General features: G+C 51.2%; 1 protein-coding gene across 6 annotated transcripts in view; it reads right to left on the bottom strand.

The window, feature by feature from the left end:
• The window catches only part of GBF1 (golgi brefeldin A resistant guanine nucleotide exchange factor 1), a 2,509,897-nt gene that overhangs the window by 1,124,528 nt on the left and 1,360,302 nt on the right, over positions 1 to 25,067 (bottom strand). For all 6 annotated transcript variants that reach the window (XM_086922141.1, XM_086922138.1, XM_086922142.1 and 3 more), the window contains exon 22: positions 10,295 to 10,531. In XM_086922141.1, the coding sequence (XP_086778267.1) occupies positions 10,295 to 10,531 (237 nt within the window). The remainder of the gene's footprint in view (positions 1 to 10,294; positions 10,532 to 25,067) is intronic.

Here is a 25,067-nt window from a genome sequence, read left to right on the forward strand (position 1 = left end):
CCTTGAGGAAGGACTTGCAGCAAACCGCAGAGTTCTTGGATGGTGCCCGCTGATGCAGGGTGACTACTCCTTAGTCACAAGGGAGAAATCTTGAGAAGAGTCTTGAGTGTCCTTTCGTAGAAAGTAGTTCTTGATTCAAAGATGATCTGATTTGGAAGGGTCCCCGCTCCGGCCTTTATTCTAAAGAAAGGGGTGGGTACATGACTAGGTCCTGCCCTAAGGGTTGGACCAGGAAGGGGGGTAGTTACACCCCTCTCCCCTGCCGGACTTTCCCCAGGCCAGGGCTGGCGCCCCTGGAACTGGTTCTGACCGGCAGATGCGTAGTGAGCACCGGGGTGCCACTCCGCAGTCACCTTCTCGCAAAAGCCCTACCTACCCAGAATACACAAACCCTGTCTGGGACGGTGCGAACACCGCCCTCGACAGGAAACCCTTTGTCCAAGCTCTCCTCGCTGGAAGGACTCCCAGCAGCAGGAGGTCAGACTCGTGTCTGTGGTGGCAGCATCCATTTTGTGGAGCTGAGGCTTTAGTTAACTTTAACCGGGGTTCATAGTTACGTACATGTCGTGTCCCTCTAGAAGGGCGGAATGCTAACCTCGTCGCCAGAGTTGGTGAGAGGGCAGCATCCCGATTCGTATGACACCTTACTCGACATGTCTTGATAACGCGACACCGAAGTTACCGATATGGTACGCGTTATCATGGAACAGCCATTGGGTCTTGATTCCGCAAGCTGCAACCGGGCTCGGCTCGGGCCAGAACCTAGTTCACACGAGTCCACGCACTCTGCCTTCAGGATTGTCAAGGCCTGCCATAGGAGTGACTGATAGGAACTCGGGCGTCCATTGTAGGGTTAGATATAGGGCTACTATATCTAAAGCAAAGGGTGATTACACGGCTTCGCCCCAGCTGTCATGCAGCCAGTTGTGTCAAATTTAGGAGGCCAGCCAGGGGTGGCATAATACATGCTGCAGCCCCTGGCGGCCCTGGGTACACCTATGCCCTGAGTTACAGGGTCTGATAAGGTGGCCCAGTACCAATTGGTAAATGCACCTAGGGTACATGTCGTAATTTAGAAAGAGAACAGCCAGGCTGTGGGTCTGATTAGCAGGCCCACAGCCAGAGAAAGTCGTAAACCAGTGAAACAAAAGCAAAAAATCTGGGTGATCATAGGATTGCAGACCCTACTCTCCTACAGCGTGGATCAGTTGATGGTGTTTTCGGGTGGCGAGCTTGAGGGTGGTCATGTTGTCTGGATGGGGCCGGGTCGTAGAAGTAAAAATCTCCTAGCGGCGCTGGACCCGAATCGAGGGTAGGACCGGGGTAGACGTCGTCCTGGGACGGCGCCAGCGAGGTCGTAAGGTCGACCGGCGACTATCCGGATCCAACGGGACCCTGCGGCATCGGGACCGAAGTTGCCGGGGCCGAAGCACCCGACGGCGCCGGGGCCAAAGGACTCGGCCCGCGTGGGGACTTTGTCCGGGCCGCTTTGCCCAAAGGCGCAGTGGAACCCGACGGAGGAGTGAGCGACCTCATGGCCATGAGGAAGGCCTCGATTTCCTCCGGCGTCGCTTTCTGCCCAGGGACCAGCGGGTATGGAGCAGGCCGCGACGCCTGCGGCGCCGGTGGAGCCACGTGGGCAGTGTCGCCCGAACCCCCGGCCGTGTCGCGCGAGGAGTCAGAAGAGCGATGTCGCTTCTTCGACTTCTTGTGCCTCTTACCTGAGGACTTCGAGCCCGAGGAATGATGACGACTCCCAGAACTGTGGTGACTCCGGCCCCGCGACCGGATCCTCGACCTCCTTCTGGACCGGGACTTCGAGCGGCGCGGGGCCAACTTCCGGAGCTCGAGTCGCTTGCGGGACCGCTCCCGTCTAGCTTTGGACGTCAGGGCCCGGCAGTCGGAGCAGGACTTGTTGTCGTGGTCGGGGCCCAGACAGTGAAGGCACCGGCGTTGGGGGTCGGTAACCGACATCAGTCGGCTACAATCGACGCAGGGTTTGAACACGGGCACCCCTACCGGCACCGTCTGAGTCGAGTGACTTCGAAAGATGATCAAAAATGATCGAAAAAGTTTATCAAAAAGTGACCATGGGTACTACTTTTTCCGGATCGGCGCTTTCTGGGGCGGAAAAAAGAAGAACTGACGTCAGCGCTTTAGGGCGGCGTCTAAGTACTCCGACGACGTCATCCCGGCGCAAACGACGGACGTGGAGCCGCAGACGACGTCTACCGACGCGCAAGGGTACTGCTACGCAAAAGTTTCCGGATCCAGTCTGACGCCTTGGGATATTTTAAGGAAAGGAATCGAATACTAACTGTTAGAAAATGGGGTTGCCATGGGGTTGCCACTTCTACAGGGGGTAGCATGGAGCAGAGCGGGCAGGCCAAACTTCAGAGGACATGTGAAGCATCCACACAGTACCCACATACGAAGCACCAGGCACACCACAAAAGAGACAACACCAGTTCGAGTTTGAAAAAGAATACTTTCTGTATTATCTCCAAACTGCGAAGGTAAAGCACAATAACAGTGTTAATCTCAACAAGGCGCCAACTGTTGCCAGAGCAAAGTATATCAGGGGGATTATTTACAAGGGAAAAATTTGGAAAATGGTTAAGTCTGTGAGTCCATGGCTGAAATAAAACAGAATTTGATCAAATTGACATGAAATCTGGGGTCAATATTGGAGGGTCAACTCAGGCTCTAATCCTTGGCCTCCACTTGGTAGGCGGCAGAAAGTGTAAAACACAACATTAAGCATAAACACCCAGCAGGGCCTGCATCCGCATCTCCTGTGGAAAGAAACAGGCGGCACCTGGCCCTAACATCTGGCATAGGTAAGGCATTTCCTTAATCAGGCATAAACCTTTACTTAAATAAGAGTAGCCATCTCGTAGAGCAGGAATGTACTCGTCACTAATCAGCAGTATCAAGATAAGATAAAACATTAGGCAGGCAAGCACAACATGCCTGAACTCCGTAGGCTGGTACCACTGTGCACATATAAGTGGCATCAACAGCTTTAGCCACGGATGGAACACCTAAAATAAACCAGGCTTAAATCACATTGAACCTGGGGGCGTAAACCTTAGCCTAGACCCATTTAACAGGGAGGCATCACTAGTTCTTTGGAGAACCCTGGGGCGAGTAAGCACACCATCAAGTAAAACACAAGGTGCAAACCCTTGGCATCAGGAGTACAACATCAGTACCTGGCATTAACATCAGGCATAGGCACATTAGCATGTGGAAATATAACAGGCATGAACTCACTCCTCTGAGTGCACCTGAGGTTAGGCGGAACACGGGGGCATAATACACAATTTTTCAACTGCCTCAACACTTAGGCCCCACTACTGGCCTCAGGATCCTAACAGGGGCAGGCAGGCTGGGCTACTCCCCTAACCAGGGGTTATCTCAATGGCGGGCAGTCCTCAACCTTGTAATTCGGGCTCCCGCCCAGTCCACAAGCCTTGCAGGGGCCCCCGGAACCCACAACAGTCTTTTCAGGGGCAGAGGCGATCTCAGTCCCTCCACCCGTCGACCCAAAACATCAGTCCTGGGGGTGGGCACCGACCCTGTGCCCCGGCACCCCCCCAACCCACTCAGTAGAGCCCTCACTCACTGGGCTCCTAATGTCGTTGCGGGGTTCTCCTTTGCGGTAGGGGCAGGCACCGACAATGTGCCTCGAGGCCCCTGCCTCACAACGCTTCACTCGCAGGGCTCTCCCACACCGGGGCCCAGCCTGCACTTCAGCAGCCTTTCTCCTCACGACAGCAGGGCTCCCTCTCCACACGGAGCCCTGCAGGTGGCACGCCGCTCCTCTTGCCGGGGCACTGACCGGCGGGGTGGGCACCCGCTCTGGTCTCAAGGCACACACTGGGGCTTGGCAGGCACACAACGACGGCCTCCCTCTTCACCCGGGCCCCTCCTTTTCCTCACGGGGACCCAGGGCTTCCGTCGGTTCACTCTGGCACAGACCGGCGGGGTGAGCTCTCGCTCCGGTCGCTTCCCACGGGGCTCCTTCCAGACTACGGGGGCCCGCAACGTCGCTGCACACTCCGGCTTCACCCGGGTTCCCTCCTGGGACCCGGGGCTTTCTCGGTCTCTCCGGGCGGCCTCCTCTGCATGAACGGGGCTCCCTCCTCGCCACGGGAGCCCCACGACACCGCCGGCTGGCTTCTTCCGGCCTCTTCGGGCTGCCCGGGCGGCAGCCAATCACTGCGCTGTGGCTGGGGGGCGCGGCTAGTGACTTCGCATCTCTCCCGTCACGTGATGCGGGCCCTGTCGGCTTCAGGGCCTAGCGCGGCATTCTACTCACTCCGGTGGCCCTCTCCTGGTGCCCTGGGCCACCGTAACGATGCCCACAGCAGCCCTTATGATGATTGGTTGTAAGTCAACCTTATAGACCAGCTATCCTAGTGGTAGCATGGACAAAGCAGTCTTAGGCTAAACTCTATTGGCATGTGAAGCCAGCTGTTTTACCACATATAACCCCTTGAATACCACATGAAAGGACACCACACAGGTAGTTATGAAAATAAATAAGTATTTATTAACTAACAACACCTCTGAACTCTTTATGAGGTCAGAGGGCTAAGCACATGACAAACTCTTCAGACAAATACACTCAAGTTGCACGATTTACAATGGTCCCCTAGGGGCACGACAAACCATATACTAAGAACAATGGAATGCGAGGAAGGAAAGTACTGTAAGAAGATCCAGAAGCTGGAGGATCGCTGGGACTACGCTACTGACTAGGTAAGTAAGGAGCAGGAGGCCCACGGGACTCACGTGCAGAGTGGAAACTCTCACTCGGGATGCGTACGTCTAAGGATGTTACAATTTACAAAGTTACGGATTCCGGACGAACCCGGCTGGATGGAGGGAAAACAACAGTGGACCTGAACACTAGGATAGTGAACACGGACTTCAGCACCTAGAAGCTTTAGTTACCTAACCCACAGGCTGCGGGTGCATAGGACTGAAGTGGTGTTGGATTTGCAGTGTTGATCCCGGTGATGCCTGAAACAAGGAGTTGCTGGCAGGCAGCCAGATGGAGGAGTCCGGTGGTTCCAAGGATGGAACTAGGAAGAAGAAGAAGTCCTGAAAGGGAAGGGGACAGAGTCTCGGTCACTAGCCAGTGACGGTGCTGGAACCAGGAGGGAACCAGATGCTGTCGTCGCAGTCAGGTGAAGGACGGGACACTTCTCTCTGTAGCTGCGCGGACCAGGAGCTGTTCTCTACGACCAGGCTGGAGGCACGAGCTGTCCCACGTAGTCTGCTGCTGTTGGCGGTGTTGGATCGTCGATCTGGGCAAAAGGGCCTTGGCAAGTGCAAGCCACGCGGTGGAACAAAGATGGCGTCTGGTGCGGACCAGGAGGGTCCGGGGTGCTTCTCGTTCACAGGGAAGCAAGGGCCAGTCTGGGGGACCAGACCAGCAGTGTTGGATTCTTCGGGTCGTCGTCTCAGAGGTCACTAGCCAGCCGGCAAGTGACCAGACAACAGGACAAGCAGCAACCAGGCAAAAGGGCCCGGCGCAGATCACGTGGATGCTGGGGGGCTGGGTTTTGATGTAGGAGCTGTGTCGATGTGGGGCTTCTCAGACCCCAGTGCACTCACTCGAGGATCCCTCGGCGGTCGTGCTGGAAGCGAGGTGCAAGTTTCTTCAAGATGGCCGTCTCCAAGTTGCTCGTCGCACCCACGGGTCACAGCTGTGCTGTGGATGTAGGTAGAGGTCAGAGGAGTCTGGAGGTCCAGGTCTCGTCAATCTGGGTCGTCTGGTTCCGGGAAAGGAAGGACTTGCAGCAAACCGCACAGGAGCTTGATGGTGCCTGGAGAGCAGGATGGTCACTCCCTGATTATAGGGGAGATTCTTCAGTCTTCTGATATTCAGGAGGGCGAAGGTCAAGAGTTCTTCGTGGAAGTTGTCAAGATTAATCTGATTTGGATTGGGACCAGCTCCTACCTTTATTCAGCTAAAGGGGGCTGCACTACGACTAGGTCCCTCCCTTGGGTGGGACCAGGAAGGGGGGTGGTTACACCCCCTATCCTTTGTCCGGTCTTGCGCCAGCTCTGGGGCTGGAGTGCCCTAGGAACTGGTTTAGACCGGACTATGCACGGGGACACCTTGTGTGCCCAAGGCATGTCTCATTCCTTTCAGCCCTGTCCTACCTAATACACAAAATCGCGTCTGGGGTGGTGCTAGCACCTCACAAGGCAGGAAACCCTTTGTCCAAGCCTCCCTCGCTGGAAGGACTCCCAGCAGCAGGAGGTCAGACTTGTGTCTGTGGTGGTAGCATCCATTTTGTGATGCTGAGGCTCAAGTTAACTTTAACCGGGGTTCACAGTTACGTACATGTCGTGTCCCTCTAGAAGGGTGGAATGCTACCCCCGTCGCCAGAATTGGCGAGGGGTAGTATTCCAATTCGTATGACACCTTACTCGACATGTTTTGATAATGCTATACCAAAGTTAGCATTTGACCGCGAGGTTCATAATGCACTTAAGAGTATATGGTATAGCGTTATCATGGAACAGCTATTAGGACTTGGTTCCGCAAGCTGCAAACGGGCTCAGCTCATGCCAGAGCACCATCTCACATAATTCCAAGCACTCTGCCTTCAGGATTGATAAGGCCTGCCATAGGAGTGACTGATAGGAGGATATGTGTCCATTTTAGGGTTAGATATAGGGATACTATATCTAAAGCAAAGGGTGATTACACCACCTTGCCCCAGTTGATTGATCAGCCAGTTGTGTCAGATTTGGATGGCCAGCCAGGGGTGGCATAATACATGCTGCAGCCCCTGGGTGCACCTATGCCCTGGGTACCTAAGGTACACTGTACAGGGACTGATAAGGTGATGCAGTATCCAATTGGATATGCACCTAAGGTACATGGTTGTCAATTTTTTCAGAGAGAGCAGTGGGCCTGGGGTCCTGAATAGCAGGGCCCCAGGTCAAGTAAGTCGAAAAACCAGCAAAACACCAGGCAAAAAGTTGGGGACAACCATAGTCAGATATCCACCTTCCTACACTAACAAAAGACCTCTGAACTCTTTATGAGATCAGAAGGCTAAGCACATGAGAAGACTCTTAAAAAAAATACGTTAAGTTGCACAAATTACAATGGTGCCCTAGGGGCACGACAAACCATATACTAAGTAAATGGTATAAGGAAATCGATAGAAGGAATGGAGCTGTCCAGAGGCTGTAGGATCGCTGGGACTACACTACCCTAACCTTAGGTAAGGGGCAGGAGGCCCACGGGACGCGTGTGGAGAGTGTGAACTCACACGCGAGATGCGTAACAAAGTCAATGGACACTACAAATTACGAAAAGGTAAGTAAAAGACAGTTCCGACTGGTTAAGACTAAAACAACAGGATACCGGGACACTAGGAGAGTCAATCTACCCTTGAGCACCGAAATGCTCTTGTTACCTCACCCACGGGCTGCGGGTGCATAGGTGTGAAAGTGTGTCGGGTTTCCGCGTCGAAGTTTATGGAGCCTAGAAGAAAGATGCTGCAGGCGACCATGAGGAAGATGTCCGGAGCGATCCAAGGGTGGATCGAGGAAGATGAAGACCTGAAAGCAGAGGGGACAATGTTCAAAGTCACTAGCCAGTGACCGGATTGGAACCAGGAAGGAACCAGATGCTGTTGTCGCGATCAGGTGGAGAGTGGACGCTTGACTCTGCAGCCACGTGGACCAGGAGGTGTCTTCGACTACCAGGATGGAGGCACGTGCTGTCCCACGCAGGCTCTCGCTGTCGGCGGTGTCTGATCCGGATTCGGATTCAACAGGCCTTGGCAAAGGCAACCCACGCGGTGAGTGGATATGGCGTCTGGTGCGGACCAGGAGGGTCCGGGGTGCTTCTCCTTTGCAGGGAAGCAAGGGCCATTCTGGAGAGACCAGACCAGCGGTGTAGATTTCAAGGATCGTCGTCTAGGAGGCCACTAGCCAGCCGGCAAGTGACCAGACACCGAGTGTAACAGCAATCAGGCAAAAGGGCCCCACACAGATCTCGTGGATGCTGGAGGGCTGATCTTCTGTGCAGGAGCTGCTCGGGGCTGGGGCTTCTCAATCCCCAAAGCACTTTCTCGAGGATGCCTCTGACGTCGTGCTGGAAGTGAAGTGCAGTTTCTCCAAGATGGCCGGTCCCACGTGTATCGTCACACCCATGGATCTCAGCTGTGCTGCAGATGTAGGTAGAGGTCAGAGAAGTCTGGAAGTCCGGGTCTCGTCGGGCTCTGAAGTCTGGTTCTACCGGGAAGGACGACAAAGTGAACCGCTAGGACGCTTGATGGTGCCTGCTTCTGCAGGGTGGTCACTCCTTGGCCACAAGGGAGATTTTCTTCAGTCTTCTGTGGAGCAGAACGTCGAAGTCCAGAGTTTCTTCTTTGTAGAGTTTCAAATCAGTTTAATTTAATTTGGAATGGGACCAGCTCCTATCTTTATTCTCCTAAAGGGGGCTGTACTGTGACTAGGTCCGTCCTATGGGTGGGACCAGGAAGGGGGGTGGTTACACCCCCTATCCATTGTCGGGTTTCGCGCTGGGGCTGGAGTGCCCCAGCAACTGGTTTGAACAGGGGTATGCACAGGGACACCTTGTGTGTCCCAGGCATGTCTTATTCCTTTCAGCCTGTCCTACCTCAATACACAAAATCCTGTCTGGGGTGGTGCTAGCACCTCCCAAGGCAGGAAACCCTTTGTCCAGGCCTTCCTTTGCTGGAAGGACTCTCAGCAGCAGGAGATCAGACTCGTGTCTGTGGTGGCAGCATCCATTTTATGATGCTGAGGCTCGAGTTTACTTTAACCGGGGTTCTCAGTTACATACATGTCGTGTCCCTCTAAAAGGGCGGAATGCTACCCCCGTCGCCAGAATTGGCGAGGGGGTAGTATTCCAATTCGTATGACACCTTACTCGACATATTTTGATAATGCTATGCCAAAGTTAGCAATAACCGCGAGGATTATAATGCACTTAAGAGTATATGGTATAGCGTTATCATGGAAACAGCTAAAGGACATGGTTCCGAAAGCTGCAGACAGGCTCAGTTCATGCTAGAGCACCATCTCACATAATTCCAAGCACTCTGCCTCCAGGATTGATAAGGCCTGCCATAGGAGTGACTTATAGGAGTATATGTGTCCACTTTAGGGTTAGATATAGGTATACTATATCTAAAGCAAAGGGTGATTACACCACCTTGCCCCAGCTGTGTTACCAGCCAGTTGTGTCTGTTTAGATGGCCAGCCACGGGTGGCACAATACATGCTGCAGCCCCTAGTAGGCCTTGGTTACACTTATGCCCTGGGTACCTATGGTACACTGTACAAGGACTTACAAGAGTGACCCAATACCAATTGGTAAATGCACCTAAAGTACATGGATGTCAATTTAGAGAGAGAACAGCTAGGCTGTGGGTCTGATTAGCAGGCCCACAGCCAGGTAAAGTCGTAAACCAGTGAAGCAAAAAGCAAAAATCTGGGGTGACCATAGGATTGCATGCCCCACAATCCTACACCATGTCGGACACTACATGCTTGTCTTTTTATGCATCTGACCACGCGTCTCCATGTGTGAACACGCATTGTGTGTCTGTGTGTAAGTGTGCACACGTGCACATATACACCGTCTGAATGCATGGAGGTGCATGTACATATTTGTTCCGTTAAAGCATGCAGACATTGCATCAAAACAAGGCTTAAAACAAAGAGCACATCTAAAACAAGACAGACTTATTAAATGTAGCAATGTATTTTTGTCTTTTGTATTTATTGGTACTTTAAATAAAATATTAATAAATGGAATCTAAGTTTTCTACATAATGCTCTAAACAGCCCTTAAGAGAAGCCAACAAGTAATAAGCACTACTCTGTACAGTTTCTATGAAGTACACATACTAAAACTTCAGTGCAGTAGATTAGCACACATTATAAATGTCGAAGGGAAGTGATCCTAGATTTAAGGCAGCTGTGTATTGCCAAGTTGAACTTTCTAAAAAGACTAATGCATTCCAATATTCCAACTTAAAGTCTTCATGATGTAGGTACTTTTGAGACAGTCAATACACAGCAACAAACTACATTGAGAGATAATTTGAGACAAAGAAAGGAATTATAACACATCAATACTTTTTAGAGAGTTATATGGCTTTGCTGAAAATACATTTGTAAAAATCACTGCAACTGCCATTTTGTTTAGTTTACTAGATAGAGTATTCATTTCCCTATACATAAGTCATATACATTTTGGAATAAACTAATAAATGTCAAATACCTGAAGCCGGATATGGATTTTTTAAGGATCGTTTCATCCATGCTCTTGTCGAAAACATAAGACAAAGCAGCAATGGTGGGCCCCCAGATCATTGTGAATAAGTCATGATCGTAGCTTCCAGGTACAACATGCAAGAAAACACCTTCATGGGTGGCTCCACGGTGCAGCAGAACATTCCACATGTAATTCTCCTTCACGAGACCAGTCTGCTCCTCAGGCATGACAATTTCATCATTTCTAAAATGACACAAACCAAGCATTTTAAAAACCTTATCAAATCAGGGCCGGACTGTTCCAAATGCTTAAAAAAAAAACCTTAATGATGCACATGGAGTAGGATCTGGGCATACAAAATTCTTTACCAGTCACATTGAGCCCATGAGTACTATATCCTAGATGAGTGGCTCTCAACCTGTGGTATTGGTACTGCCAAGTTGGAGGGTTGGGGGTGGGGGGGTGGGAGAGGGTAATATACTAACAATGATCAGATTTGATCATATGAGCACTGAAAGTGGATCAAACAATATAGTATGAAAGATGAGCGGTCTCAATGAAATTTAAAAAAACGCTCAAACTTTCCAAATAAAATAGTGATTTGTTTTGATATATTTGTGAATTAAGTAAAATATTTCATAATTTCAGTATTTGTTTCATGAATGCTTGTTTCTATATTTTTTGGTGTATTGTTTTACGATCATCAGAAATGCTCAAGTCAGGGTACCCAGCTTCCAGTAATGACTCATGACGGATTCAATAGGGGTCCCCGGGTTCCTGTAGTGATTAAGTGGGGGGCCAGAGAAGTCAAAAGGTTAAGAACCACTGCCCTAGAGCCTAAACACACAAAGTGTTTTTGCAATTTGTTTTTATTTGCTGCAAACATTTTCAAAAAGTAGGTGCTCTCTGACATCACCACATGATGTGCCTAATGTAGGAAGCTGGCTCGGTATATACCACACCAAAGTAGGGTACTGTGTACAACGAATCCAGGGGAACCCCAGATGTACAGCAGAGGATAAATTAGAAAATCTGTAACAGCTTTCTATGAGGTAGTGTGGGCAAGCAGATAGGCTTATAAGGTATGTGAAGCATTTATTGTTTTCACTCAATCAAGGAGGGATTACACACACTCAGAGACAGAACCCAGACCAATTAGGTAAGTATAAAAAATATATTCTTAGGTTTTATGTCTAGAACCAAGCAGCACTTCGAACAGGTAAGTAGAATATGCTTCAAATGCAAAACCTTACAAAGAAATGCAGGTGTGGTTGGAACTGCAATCATTACAGGTTTGTATTTGCTCTTAAAACAGTTTAGAGTACATCGAAATTACTTTTGATTACTTTTAGATTGCTTTTCAGTTACTTTGAGTATAGGACGGGATATGACGATATATCACACACTGGAGTCTACCATTGACAGATAAGTACTAACATTGTTGGTTTAAAGCAAAGGTACTTTGTTTTCAATACAAAAGCACAAGTTACCTTCAGTAACAATATATCTGTAAGAAACAGTAGTTAGTGTTAGATTCCTTACCTTAGAATATCCCCAGGCGTCAGACTGCATCCGGAAAGTTTTGCGTAGCAGTACCCCCGCACGTCGGTAGGCGTCGTCTGCGGCTGTCGTCTGAGCACTGAGACACCGCCCTCGCGCGCTGAAGTCAGTTCTTGTACATAGCTTTCCGCGCCAGGAACGCAGAGCCATGCCAGAGACCGACACTGGTGCCATGAAACTAGGGCCCTCAAAGGGAGAGACCTTAACCCTAGACATCGGTTCGTAGAATGGGAGGGGGGATGGGTGGGGCGGTAAAGAATCTAACACTAACTACTGTTTCTTACAGATATATTGTTACAGAACGTAGGTAACTTGTGCATCTGAAAGAAACAGGTTAGTGTTAGATTCCTTACCTTAGAATAGATACCCCAGCAATACCAACCCCGGTGTTGGGTCTGCGAACCAAGATCACACCAGAAAGTCCTGGAGAACGGAACGGCTAAAAAAGCCATCTCTCCGGACTTGGCTGTTCAGGCAGTAGTGTCTAGCAAAAGTGTGAAGCGAAGCCCACGTAGCTGTCTCACAGATGTCCTGCAAGGGGACTCCCCGACCCAGGGCAGTAGTAGCCGCCATGGCCCGAGTGGAATGGGCGCTCAGCCCAACAGGAGGCTCCTTTTTCGCCAAGGAGTAATAGACCTTGATGCACAACACGACCCACAGAGAGATGGTCTGCTTGTGCACCGCCCATCCCTTCTTAGCGCCCACGTAACCAACAAAGAGCTGGTCGTCCACCCGGAACTGACGTGTGCAATCCAAATAGAATGAGAGTGCACGTTTTGGGTCTAGACGGTGGAGCCTCTCTTCCTCTTTCGATGGATGCGGAGGTGGAAAGAAGGTGGGCAAGGTGATGGACTGCCCGATGTGGAAGGCTGTGACTACCTTGGGCAGGAAAGAGGGTTGTGTCCGCAACACAACTTTGTCCGGATGGACAGAAAGGAAAGAAGGTTTAGAGGAAAGAGCCTGGAGCTCACTCACTCTCCTGACAGAGGTGATGGCAACCAGGAATGCAGTTTTGAGAGTAAGGAGACAAAGAGGAAAGGAGCGCACATCAGGTAAGTCAAAACAAGGTTCAAGTCCCACTGAGGCATCACGAAAGGAACAGGAGGAAACATATGAGTGATGCCCTTCAAAAACCTATTTACAACTGGGGACTTGAACAAAGAGGGCTGTTCAGGGAGCCTTAAGAAGGCGGAAAAGTCAGAGAGGTAGCCCTGGATAGTGCCCAGAGCAGAGCCCTGCTGGGCAAGAGAGAGAAGAAAGAGGAGAACCTCTGAAAGAGGGGCAGAAAGGGGATCCACAGCTTTTGCTGTGCACCATGCCACAAATTTGTTCCACCTGCAGGTGTATACCGATTTTGTGGAGGGACATCTGGCTGCCAGAATGACATGACAGACTTCAGGAGGCAAGTCGAATGGCCTCAACTGCCACCACTCAATCTCCACGCATGTAAGTGGAGACTTGACAGGTTCGGGTGGAGGACCGCCCCCTGCTGATGAGACAGAAGGTCCTCCTGAAGAGGCAGACGAATCTGGGGATCGACAGACATGCTGAGTAGCTCGGGATACCAGTATCTTCGTGCCCAGTCCGGAGCCACAAGGATAACTTGGACACGGTCGCGTCTGATCTTCCTCAGCACTCTGGGCCGAAGTGGTATAGGCGAAAAGGCATACAACAGACCGCAGCTCCACTCGCGACGAAAAGCATATCCGAGCGAGTGCCGCCTTGGAAATTCCAACGCGCAGAACTGATGACATTGCTAGTTCTCTTCTATGACGAATAGAAATAACCAAGGCTCTCCCCACTGCTGAAAGAGGCCTTGCGCCACATCTGAGTTTAGACGCCATTCGTGATCCATCATGCACCGACGGCTGAGTTCAGGGAACCTGCCAGGTGTTGAACCACCAGGGTCAGACCCTGATGTTCCAGCCACTGCCAGAGACACAGAGCCTCCTGGCATAGGGTCCACGACCCCACCCCGCCCTGTTTGTTGGAGTACCACATGGCGGTGATGTTATCCGTGAACACCTGCACTACACTCCCCCGGACAGAGGGGAGGAATGCCTTCAGTGCAAGCCAGATCGCCCGCAGCTCCAGAAGGTTGATGTGGAGCCAGGACTCCGCCGGAGACCAGAGGCCTCTGATCTCCGCGTCTGCCATGTGGCCCCCCCAGCCCTAGAGGTACGCGCCCGTCACAACTACGTGCTCCGGTTGGGGTAAGGAGAGGGATCTGCCGCTGACCCAATTGCGGTCTGTGAGCCCCCACTGCAACTGTCTGGCAGTGCCCTCCGAGACCAAGACATGGTCGGACAAGTTGTCCTGATGCTGGGCCCACGGAAACATCAGGTCCCATTGCAGAGCCCGCATCCGCCACCTGGCGTGATGCACCAGAAGGATGCAGGAGGCCATCAGCCCCAGAAGCCGCAGCGTCAACCTGACAGACTCGGGATAATGGCTGAAAGATCGGAATCAGAGCCTGAATATCCCGAACCCGCTGTTCGGGAGGATAAGCCCGAAACTGCGCCGAGTCTAGAACCGCTCCGATGAAGAGGAACTTCTGAGAGGGACACAGGTGTGACTTCGGCACATTGATGGAGAACCCCAGCAGGTGTAGGAGGTCGGTCTTGAGGTGGCTGAGACTGTCTGGGTCGAGCCCGCCTTCAACAACCAGTCGTCGAGGTAGGGGAAGACTGAAACCCCTAAGCTCGCAGACTGAAACCCCTAAGCTCGCAGATGAGCTGCGACCACCGCCATCACTTTCCTGCACACCCGTGGGGTGCTGGTAAGGCCGAAGGGGAGCACGGTAAACTGAAAGTGCTCATGGCCTACCGTGAACCGCAGGTAACGCCGGTGGGCCGGCAGGACGGGGATATGAAAATAAGCGTCCTGCAAGTCCAACGCTACCATCCAGTCTCCCGGGTCCAGGGCAGCTAGGACCTGAGCCAAAGTCAGCATCTTGAACTTCTCCTTCCGGAGGAAGCCGTTGACGTTCCGCAGGTACAAGATAGGGCGTAGGCCACCTTTGCCCATCTTGGGAACCAGAAAGTAGTGGGAGTAACAACCACGCCCTACTTCTGGCCCAGGAACGCGCTCGATGGTCCCCTTGGCCAAGAGGGCGTAACTTCCTCTCGCAGAAGACTCAAGTGATCCCACGACACGCGGTGGTACTGCGGTGGCATGGCTGGAGGGGTCGCCTCGAAGGGAAGGGAGTAGCCCCTTCGGAAAATTTGCAGCACCCACCTGTCCGATGTGACAGTGCGCCAGTGGAGGAGGTGATGGCGAACCCTGCCCGCACTGGCATCACATGGGCCTGAAAGCTCGGACTAGGAGGGTTTTAAGGCGGATGCTGCAGGGGTAGGTGTGGACTGACCTCGCCGTTGTCCCCGACCGACGCCACGGCGGTTACCATGTCCGCTACCGCGCTGGATGTTAGTCTGCGGGCGGTGGCTGGCAGGACTCCTTGGCCACGAAAGGACCGAAAGGCAACAGTTTGCTGGCGCGGGGCAGAGAGGCCCAAGGACTTGGCCGTAGTCCTGGAGTCCTAAAAGTGCTCAAGCGCACTGTCTGCCTTGTCGCCAAAGAGGCGACGGCCATCAAACAGCATGTCCATAAGGGTGTTTTGGACATCAGCTGAAAAGTTGGCGGACCTCAACCAGGCGTGGCGACGAATCGCCACCGTCGTTGCCATCGGTCTACGCATCGAGTCCGTGATATCCAGCCCACACCGGATGGAATACCGTGCCGCATCTCAACTCTCCACAAGGGCTTGGGTGAGTTTAGTCCGGACCCCCTCTGGACATTGTGGCAGCATATCCGCTACCGTTGTCCCACAGAGAGTGGGTGTAATGGCCCAAGAGGCACGCGGAGTTGACTGACCGTAACCCCAAACTAAGTGAGGAGAACATCTTTTTACCATACTGTTCGTACCTCTTGGATTCCCGATCGGGGGGGGGGAGCCGTCAGGAATGCGGTCTGGGAGTTAGAGGCCTGGATGACAAGGCTCTCGGAGTGGGGTGGGTGGACAGGAAACAAGGGTCGCCCAGAGCCAGGCGGTGGCGCCTGGCCACGTTCCTATCTACAGGCGGACCTGTAGCGTGCTTGGAACAAGTGCCCAGAAGAACATCTGACAAGGCCTCATTTAACGGTAGCAGAGGCTCAGCCGAGCTTGCCTGCGGTTTAAGGACCTCAGTGAAGAGGTTAGTCCTCACGGCCGCGACGGGGAGCTCAAGGCCCAAGGCCTTGGCAGCCCGCGTCAGCACCACACTATAGGCAGCCTGCGTCAGCACCACACTATAGGCAGCCCCCTCCTCCATAGCCACGGTAAGAGGGGACCCAAAACCAGTGTTTGGCGAAGTGTCTAGACCACTTGCCTCCCCTAGCTCACCTGCCCAGTCCTGAGAAGACTGGCACTCACTTACCAGAGGGTCCTCGGACCCCTCCCAATCCTCCTCGCTACCGATCTCCTGATACTCACGGTCAAAGGATGGGGCCGGGTCGTAGAAGTAAAAATCTTCTAGCAGCGTCGAATACGGCGCGAGGCGGCTCTGCTCCGGCACCGGACCCGAATCGAGGGTAGGACCGGGGACGACGTCGTCCTGGGACGGCGCCGGAGGCGACACCCTGGGGGCCGGCGTCAGCGATGTCGTAAGGACGACCGGCGACGACCCGGATCCGGAACCGGATCCAGAGGGGCCCTGCGGCGTCGGGACCGTAGTCGCCGAGGCCGAAGCACCCGACGGCGCCGGGGCCGAAGCACCCGGCCCGCTTGGGGACCCAGTCGGGGCCGCTTGGCCCGAAGGCGCTGCGGAACCCAAAGGAGGAGTGAGCGACCTCATGGCCATGATGAAGGCCTCGATCTCATCCGGCGTCGCGTTCTGCCAAGGGACTGGTGGTATGGAGCAGCCTGCGATGCCTGCGGCTCCGGCGGAGCCGCGTGGGCGGTGTCGCCCGAACCCCTGGCCGTGTCGCTCGAGCGTCGGGTGGAGTAAGAAGAGGGATGTCGCCTCTTCAACGTCTTGTGCCTCTTACCTGAGGACTTAGAGCCCGAAGACTGATGACGATTTCCGGAACTGTGATGACACCGGCCCCGCGACCGGTCCCTCGACCTCCTTCCGGACCGGGACCTCGAGCGGCACAGGGCCAACTGCCGGAGCACGAGTCGCTTGCGGGACCGCTCCCGTCTAGCTTTGGACATCAGGGCCCAGCAGTCGGAGCAGGACTTGTCGTCGTGGTCGGGGCCCAGACAGTGAAGGCACCAGCAATGGTGGTCGGTAACCGACATCAGTAGGCTACAATCGACGCAGGGTTTGAACCCCGGCATCCCTACCGGCACCGTCGGAGTCGAGTGACTTTGAAAGGTGATCAAGATGATCGAAAAAGTTAGTCAAAAATTGACTATGGGTATTACATTTTCTGGATCGGCACTTGCTGGCGTGGAAAAAAGAAGAACTGACGTCAGCGCGCGAGGGCGGTGTCTAAGTACTCCGGCAACGTCATCCCGGCGCCAACGACGCCGACTACTGACGTGGAGCTGCAGAAGACTCCTACCGGCGCGCAAGGGTACTGCTACGCAAAAGTTTCCGGATCCAGTCTGATGCCTGGGAATATTCTAAGGTAAGGTATCTAATACTAACCTGTTTCTTTCAGATTATGATATCGAGGAGAGTTTCTTCGTCGACTATGTGGTGGACTGCTTCGTTGAAAGTGGTAACTTTTTTGCCTCTTTTTTCTCAAAAAGTACAGAGGAGGTTTTTTTTTTTAACATGTTTCTTCCCTCAGGAGAGGAAGAAGGCGGAACAGAGCTTAACTTCCTCACTCCACTTTCTCCCGTGTTAAGTCCTTTCCTCTCCTTTTTACCTCGGTGAGTAGATTTAGTTGGACTGAGCCTGTCAGACCAATGGGAGGTCTTTTTAGAGACTTTTTGAGGGCACTCCTCTTAAGAAGAAGGGTCAGATCTTCCTCTTTTATCACATATTCTAGAAGACAAAGCAGATGAGGGCTCATCACTGTCGTTACTAGAGACTGGATCTCTCCTGGATTTTAGCTTCTGGAGCCAGGTAGGGAGAAGTCCCTCATGATCCCTCATGGTTTTAGTAGAAAAGGTATGACATACCTTGCCATCCTTGGCTTTGTTGTCAGGATACAAGCAGTATATGCAATCTTTATGAGGGTCATCTGCATAAAGCCTCTTTTTAGAGCAGGTGGCAAAAGCTCAAAAATGGCCTTTTATATTCTGGCTGCATTAATGAATAGAAAACAGAGCAAGATTGTAGAGCAGTCTGGAAAATATAAAGCCGAAGAATGTTCTCAATAGTATTAGAATAAGGAATAACTGAGTAGAGCTCAGTGGAGACTCCATAGCACAACATGCAGTAGAACATCTGAAAGTCTGAGGTTCTCTCAGGAGGGTTCTAAAGGGTGGGGCTGATCTGATTGGTTGTTGATTTTATTTGGTCTCTTTAAAATAAGGTGGATATGTTATAAAATTGGGATAGGCCTAGGACTGGTTTCAAGTTTGTAATAGCTTTGCATTGCTATTTTTATGTACTGGGGACTCCCCATCTTCGATGACGGAGAAGGATTCATGCATGTGAATTTATGAAAGTTCCAATACTTGAGTAACCTATTGTTTTTCCTTCCCTGCTCAAGCTCAGCAGCAGGAGGGCAGAATCGTGTCTGCGGTCTGCAGCAGCACTAGCTTGCTGGCTAACCTTGGAAGGCTGTTACCAGGAGTACTGGGGGCTTCTCGGAGGAGCCCCCAGGCACATGGAATCATTCCTCCAACATTGGTAACAGTGTGAGGGTGTGATTCTAACATATTTGATACAAAACATGCCCAGGTTCAGCACAGCCACTATATAGCTAGCCATCCCGTAATGATGGATGTCCACTATATGTATCAAAATGGGTGACCACACTTACATAGCCTAAAGAATCGACTCTTGGATTTGTAGGTGTGTCCTGCTCATGCAGGGCACCCACACACTTATAACCCAGAACCCTGCCTTCAGGACTGGAAGGCCTGCCTTCACTGAAACCATATTATACCCGGTTGATGAGCCCCTAAATAGGATGAAACCAGTCTCGATTTGCCTATGTTCTGGTTCAGGGAGTGTGAGAAGTTGGCCTGGTATATGATGTTCACTATTCTAGTGAACACCTTGCACCAGTCCAAACAACCCTTATGGTGATGGTTGTAAAGTCAACCTTATAGACCAGCTATCCTAGAGGTACAGTGGACAGAACAGTCTTAGGCTAAAAGACTCCTGAGAGCGTGTAAAGCCAGCTGTTTTACCATATGTAACCCCTTGAATATCAAATGAAAGGACACCACACAGGATATATATAAAATCGAATATGCTACTTACCAGTATGCATCTGTTCTTGGCATGTAGGGCTGCTGACATTCATATCTGTGCATAGATCGCTGCCTAGTGTTGGGTCCGGATGATCGCACATTGTTGTCCTGGAAGAGTCTTCGAAGTATCACGAGATAGGTGGCTCCTCCCCTGGACTACAGTGCGCATGGGCGTCGACTCCATCCTCAGATTGTTTTTAGCCATTGTGGCCAAGATGGAGTGAAAGTAAGTGAATGATGACCATGCTAGAAGTATGTGTGAATGCTGCAGCCGCTACAGGCGCCGGGGAGGAGGGCGGGCGATATGAATGTCAGCAGCCCTACATGCCAAGAACAGATGCATACTGGTAAGTAGCATATTCGGTTCGAGGCATGTGGGCTGCTGAATTCATATCTGTGCATAGAATACATAGCAGTCCCTCCATTAACGGCGGCCGCCCGTGCCAGCTCCAGCAGTTTGGAAAAGTGTTTTTAGAACAGCCTGCCCTACAGCTGCCTGCTGTTGGGAGTGCACATCAATACAGTAATGTTTTGTAAATGTGTGTGTGGTAGACCATGTGGCTGCTCTACATATGTCTTCCAAAGGAATATTTCCAAGGAAAGCCATGGAGGCCCCCAACCTTCGGGTGGAGTGGGCCCGCGGTGGAATGGTGAGAGTGCGCTTGGCTTTCTGATAGCAGATCTGAATACATTTTACAATCCACCTGGCTATACCAGCCTTGGAAATGGGGTTACCTTTGTGTTGTGGCGCAAAGGCAACAAATAGTTGTTTAGTCTTCCTAAAATCTTTGGTCCTATCAATGTAGTACATTAGGGCCCTTTTGACGTCAAGTGTGTAGAGCATTCTCTCCGCAAGTGACTCTGGATTTTGGAAGAACACAGGTAGTTCTATAGTCTGGTTGATATGGAACTGAGACACTACCTTAGGAAGGAATTTAGGGTTAGTGCGAAGCACCACCCTGTTAGAATGAATCTGAATAAATGGCTCTTGGATAGTTAGTGCCTGGAGTTCACTAACTCGTCGCAGCGACGTAATCGCTATATGGAAAGCCACTTTCCATGTTAAGAACTGAATTTCGCAGGAATGCAGTGGCTCAAATGGGGGACCCATCAGCCTGGTGAGGACCACATTGAGGTTCCACTCTGGAGCTGGTGGCGTCCGCGGAGGAATGACTCGTTTGAGTCCTTCCAGAAAAGCTTTAATGGCAGGCACCTTGAAAAGTGAGAGGTGCTGTCTGTTTTGGAGATAAGCAGCCATTGCGGATAAATGTATACGAATGGAAGCATAGGGCAGATTACATTTGTACAGATGTAAGAGATAACAAATGATGTTCTGAATAGATGCATCCAGCGGGTTAATGTTGTGGTCTGCACAATAAATGACAAACCGCTTCCATTTCGCCGCATAGCATGCTCTTGTGGTGGGCTTCCTTGCCTCCCGGATGATGTCCATACAGTCAGGAGGTAAGTTGAGGTAGCCAAACTCTAAGACTTCAGGAGCCAGATCGCCAACTTGAGCTGTTGCGGATCTGGATGCTGAATATCGCCATGGCTCTGCGTCAAAAGCCTGGGTGTGAGGCGCAGCCTTTGATGCGGTACCACGGACAGTTCCAGAAACGTGGTGTACCATGGTTGGCGAGCCAACGTTGGAGCAACCAGGATGGGAGTCATCGAGTGCTGCTTCAGCTTGCGTGCCACCAGCGGTATTAGAGGTGCTGGGGGAAAAGCGTACGCAAATTTGCCTGACCAGTTCATCCATATCGCATTGACTTGCGACTGTGGGTGTGGAAACCTGGCGGCAAAGCTTCAGCATTTTGCGTTCTCCTTTGTGGCGAACAGGTCTATCTCTGGATGACCCCACCTTTGGAAATGCGGGTGGAGTACTGATGGATGTATCTCCCACTCGTGCATTTGGTGGCTGTACCTGCTGAGCAGGTCCGCCATCTGACTGTCCTTGCCTGGGAGCTGTTCCGCCATGAGGAAGATGTTTCTCTGAATGGCCCACTTCCACATGCTCTGAGCCAGATGAGACAACTATGGAGAGTGTGTTCCTCCCTGCTTCTGAATGTAGTACATGGCCGTCATGTTGTCCGTCCGGATCAACACGACCTTGTTGCACAGATGTACTTTGAAGGCTTTCAGTGCCATGAAGATCGCCATCAGTTCTAGAACATTGATGTGCATCTTCCTTTGCTGTGGTGTCCATAGTCCCTGCACAGTGTAGTGGAGTACATGAGCTCCCCATCCCTGGAGAGAAGCGTCCGTCGTCAGGATGATCTGTGGCACAGGCTCCTGGAACGGTCGTCCCTTGCAAAGGTTTTGTGGATTCCACCAATGCAGAGAGTTGTATGCCCGACCGCTCATCAACACTAGGTCCTTCAACTGTCCGTGAGCCTGAGTCCACTGACGTGCTAAGCACTCCTGAAGCGGACGCATATGTAGTCTCGTGTGCGGGACTGTAGTGTAGTTCCTAGTTTCCCACTAGGCCCTGCGCATTGGAATAACATAAACAGTAGTATCGACGTAGAAGTGTGGATCTTCCAGGCCTCCACTGACTATGCTAAACTTAATTGGGTGTGTTACCAACTAGCTCAGAGGTCACTGGAAAATTTCTTGACTGAATAGGAAGTGATCAGCTTCCCTGGCACAGACAAGAAGGGATTCAGTTTTCCAACAACTGTGCAACAGGACAACTTTGCTCCTCAGATCAAGAGTCAATCTCTAGGGTCGTGTGAAACAATAGACAGGTATTTCACTCAGTCAGATTAGTGCAGATTACTTTCACAATATGTAGAGAATAGATAGACGGGCGTTTGTCAATAAAGGGTTAACATTTATTGAACAGTCTTTCTTCTCGTACAAGAGAAATTATTGCCACAATTGCAAGACTTGTTATTATAAAAAGTACGTACAGTAAGATAAGTATTGCGAAATAATACTGTAAAAGCATTGATATGGTTTCTTAGCCATACAATGGTTTAAAAGTAATAAAACATATATACAGTCATATATACATTAGGCTAAAATACTCAACTGGTGCTTCTAACTAAGCCTACCCCAGTGTGCCTGACCTAAGCCTAACACGTGGAAGGGGAGTAAGTAAGTAGCTCTAAGTTAAGTTGGTTTTGCCAAGGTTTGCTTCAAGAATTCTCTTCTAAGGGTTTAGTCAACACCATACCTCTGAATAGAATGATGGAGGTCTGGTATCTCCTTCAGGGGAAACTCGGTATCCCAGTCACCCGCGAGGGCAGACTAGAAACGTTGGAGCTGGATTTCTCAGCAGAAGAAAGGCAGCGTCTCTCTTCAGCGCGTCGAGGAGGAAAAGGGGGGACAGCGTCCGCGGGCACCTTGGCATCTGCTGGGCTCTTCGCAGAGGGACGGCTGTTCAGCTCCTAAGCTCACCACACCATCGTTCGCGCTTTAGCAGCGATAATGGTATCAGTAGCTTCACCAACAAAGGGACAGCAGCAGCATCAGCGTACTGCATACAGCATACAACAGCAATGGGACACCAGCAATTGCTTAAGGCAACGTTGGTAGTATTTATACCTGACAGGTGCCTGGTTTGACGCAAGTTTGCTGGACATAAGACGTCAATTAAAGATGTCACTAGGAAGTGATAGCTATCAGTTGCTCATTAGAGTTCCATTACTAATCAAAACACAGCAAGCGGGGATTTCCAGGTTTGCTGAGTTTTTATCCTGTTGAAGAACTCGGAGTGTTAATCTAGGAATATCAGATAGTGACTTCTGCTCTGTCATTGCACTAATTGGTTGCAAAGGAAGTGGCAGAGAACTATTCTGGAATGTGGCTCGGTTCGTGTGAGGCCAGAGATGACTTTCTGAATATCGCACTTGAACGGTTATGCCAATATAGGGAATAAATGGATTTATAGCCGAATAGGGGCATAAGGTCACAGTATCGATCAGGAACCTAGATAAACACGCAACAGGACTATGGAGATGCAGGAGGCCATCATGCCTATCAACTGCATGAACACTCGTGCTGGAAGCGAGTGTTGAGGTCTGAATTTTTGTATCAGTGATTGAATGCTGCTGACCTTCACTGAATTCGGCTGTGCTGTGGCTGCCAGAGTGTTTATTGTCGCGCCCAGATACTGCAGTATGTGGGCGGGTTGCAGGCGGGACTTTGGGTAATTCAGTGAGAATCCCAGATCGTGAAGAAGGTGAATGGTGGGGGACACGTGGGCGGCACACTGCTGGGCCGACTTTGCCTGGATGAGCCAGTCGTCCAGATAAGGGTATACGTGAATGTTTTGTCTCCTTAGGTGTGCTGCTACCGTCGCCAGGCACTTCATAAACACCCTGGGTGCCGTGGTGACCCCAAAGGGCAGAACCTTGAACTGGTAATGTTGGTTGTGGATGGTGAACCGTAGGTATTTTTTGTGTGACGGGTGTAGCGGAATATGAAAATATGCATCCTTCAGATCTAAGGTTGCGAAAAAATCCCCTTGATTGAGCAACGGTAGGACTTGCTGCAGGGTCAGCATGTGAAAATGCTCCAACAGGATGTACTGATTGAGGGGTCTGAGGTCCAGTATGGGTCTGAGGGACCCGTCTTTCTTTGGTATTAAGAAGTACAGGGAGTAAACCCCTGTGCCTCTTTCTTGCACAGGCACGAGCTCGATTGCCCCTTTTTGCAGCATGACGAGGACCTCCTGCTGCAATAAGTGCAAGTGCTCGGCGGACATAGGACGGTGTCTTGGGGGTATGTTGGGTGGAGTGGATGTTAACTCCAGACAATAACCGTACTGTATAAGCTGTGTGACCCACCTGTCTGTGGTGATGGACTTCCAGACTGGCAGTAACTGTTGAAGTGTCCCCCCGACCGGTGTTGCGTGGTCGGGGGGCAGTGACAAGGCGTCACTGTTTGTTAGTGGCAGAGGATCTGGAGTTGTTGTTTCCACAACCTCTGCCTTTGGCGCTGTTTCCACGATATCCACCTCGACTTTGTTTGGTGTATGTGGTCTGCGTGTTGCCTTTATAGTACTATGTTGTTTGGGAGAGCTGGCCTCTGGAAACACCTCTAGTGCTTGAGCGACGAAAAGAACCACCCCTGAACTGCTGGAACTGCAGAGCCCCCATGGACTTAGCAGTTTCAGTGTCCTTTTTGATCTTCTCCAAGGTGGTGTCCACCTCTGGGCCAAATAGATGATCAGGGTTACTGTCTGATTAAGAATGGTGGTCTGTATCTCCGGCTTAAATCCTGAGATTCTGAGCCAGGCATGTCGTCTCAGCATGACACTAGTGTTGATAGCTCTGGCCGCGGTGTTAGCCGCGTCCAGTGCACATTTAATAAAAGCATTGGATATCAGCTTCCCCTCTTGGATGAGAATCTCAGCTGCCTCTTTGTATTCGTCTGGCAGGTGCTGCAACAGGGTCTCCAGTGTGTCATAGTGTGCCCTGTCATACCTTGCTAGAAGTGCTTGTGTATTTGAAATGCACCAGATATTGGCCGCTTGAGCTGCCACCCTTTTCCCTGATGCCTCAAACACCTTAGATTCCTTATCTGGGGGAGGAGTATCACCCGTTGTTTGTGAATTAGCCCTCTTCCGGGCATTAGAAACAACAAGAGAGTCCAAAGGCAACTGTCCCTTGATGTAAGTAGGGTCACTAGGTGCCGGTTTATACTTCATCTCAATTCTAGGGTTTATCACCCTGGCTCTCGTAGGCTCTTTAAAGATCTCCCCAGCATGCTTCAAGATACCCTTCAACATAGGCAGAGTCTTGACAGTCCTCTCTGAGACGGAAAAGGTGTCAAAAAGAAAGTCCACTTCAATGGGGTCAGCATGGAGCTGGACGTCATGATTCTTAGCTGCCCTTTCAATGAGGGCATTAAACGCTG

This window comes from Lissotriton vulgaris, chromosome 5 (assembly GCF_964263255.1).
Source record: "Lissotriton vulgaris chromosome 5, aLisVul1.2, whole genome shotgun sequence".
Taxonomy (NCBI): domain Eukaryota; kingdom Metazoa; phylum Chordata; class Amphibia; order Caudata; family Salamandridae; genus Lissotriton; species Lissotriton vulgaris.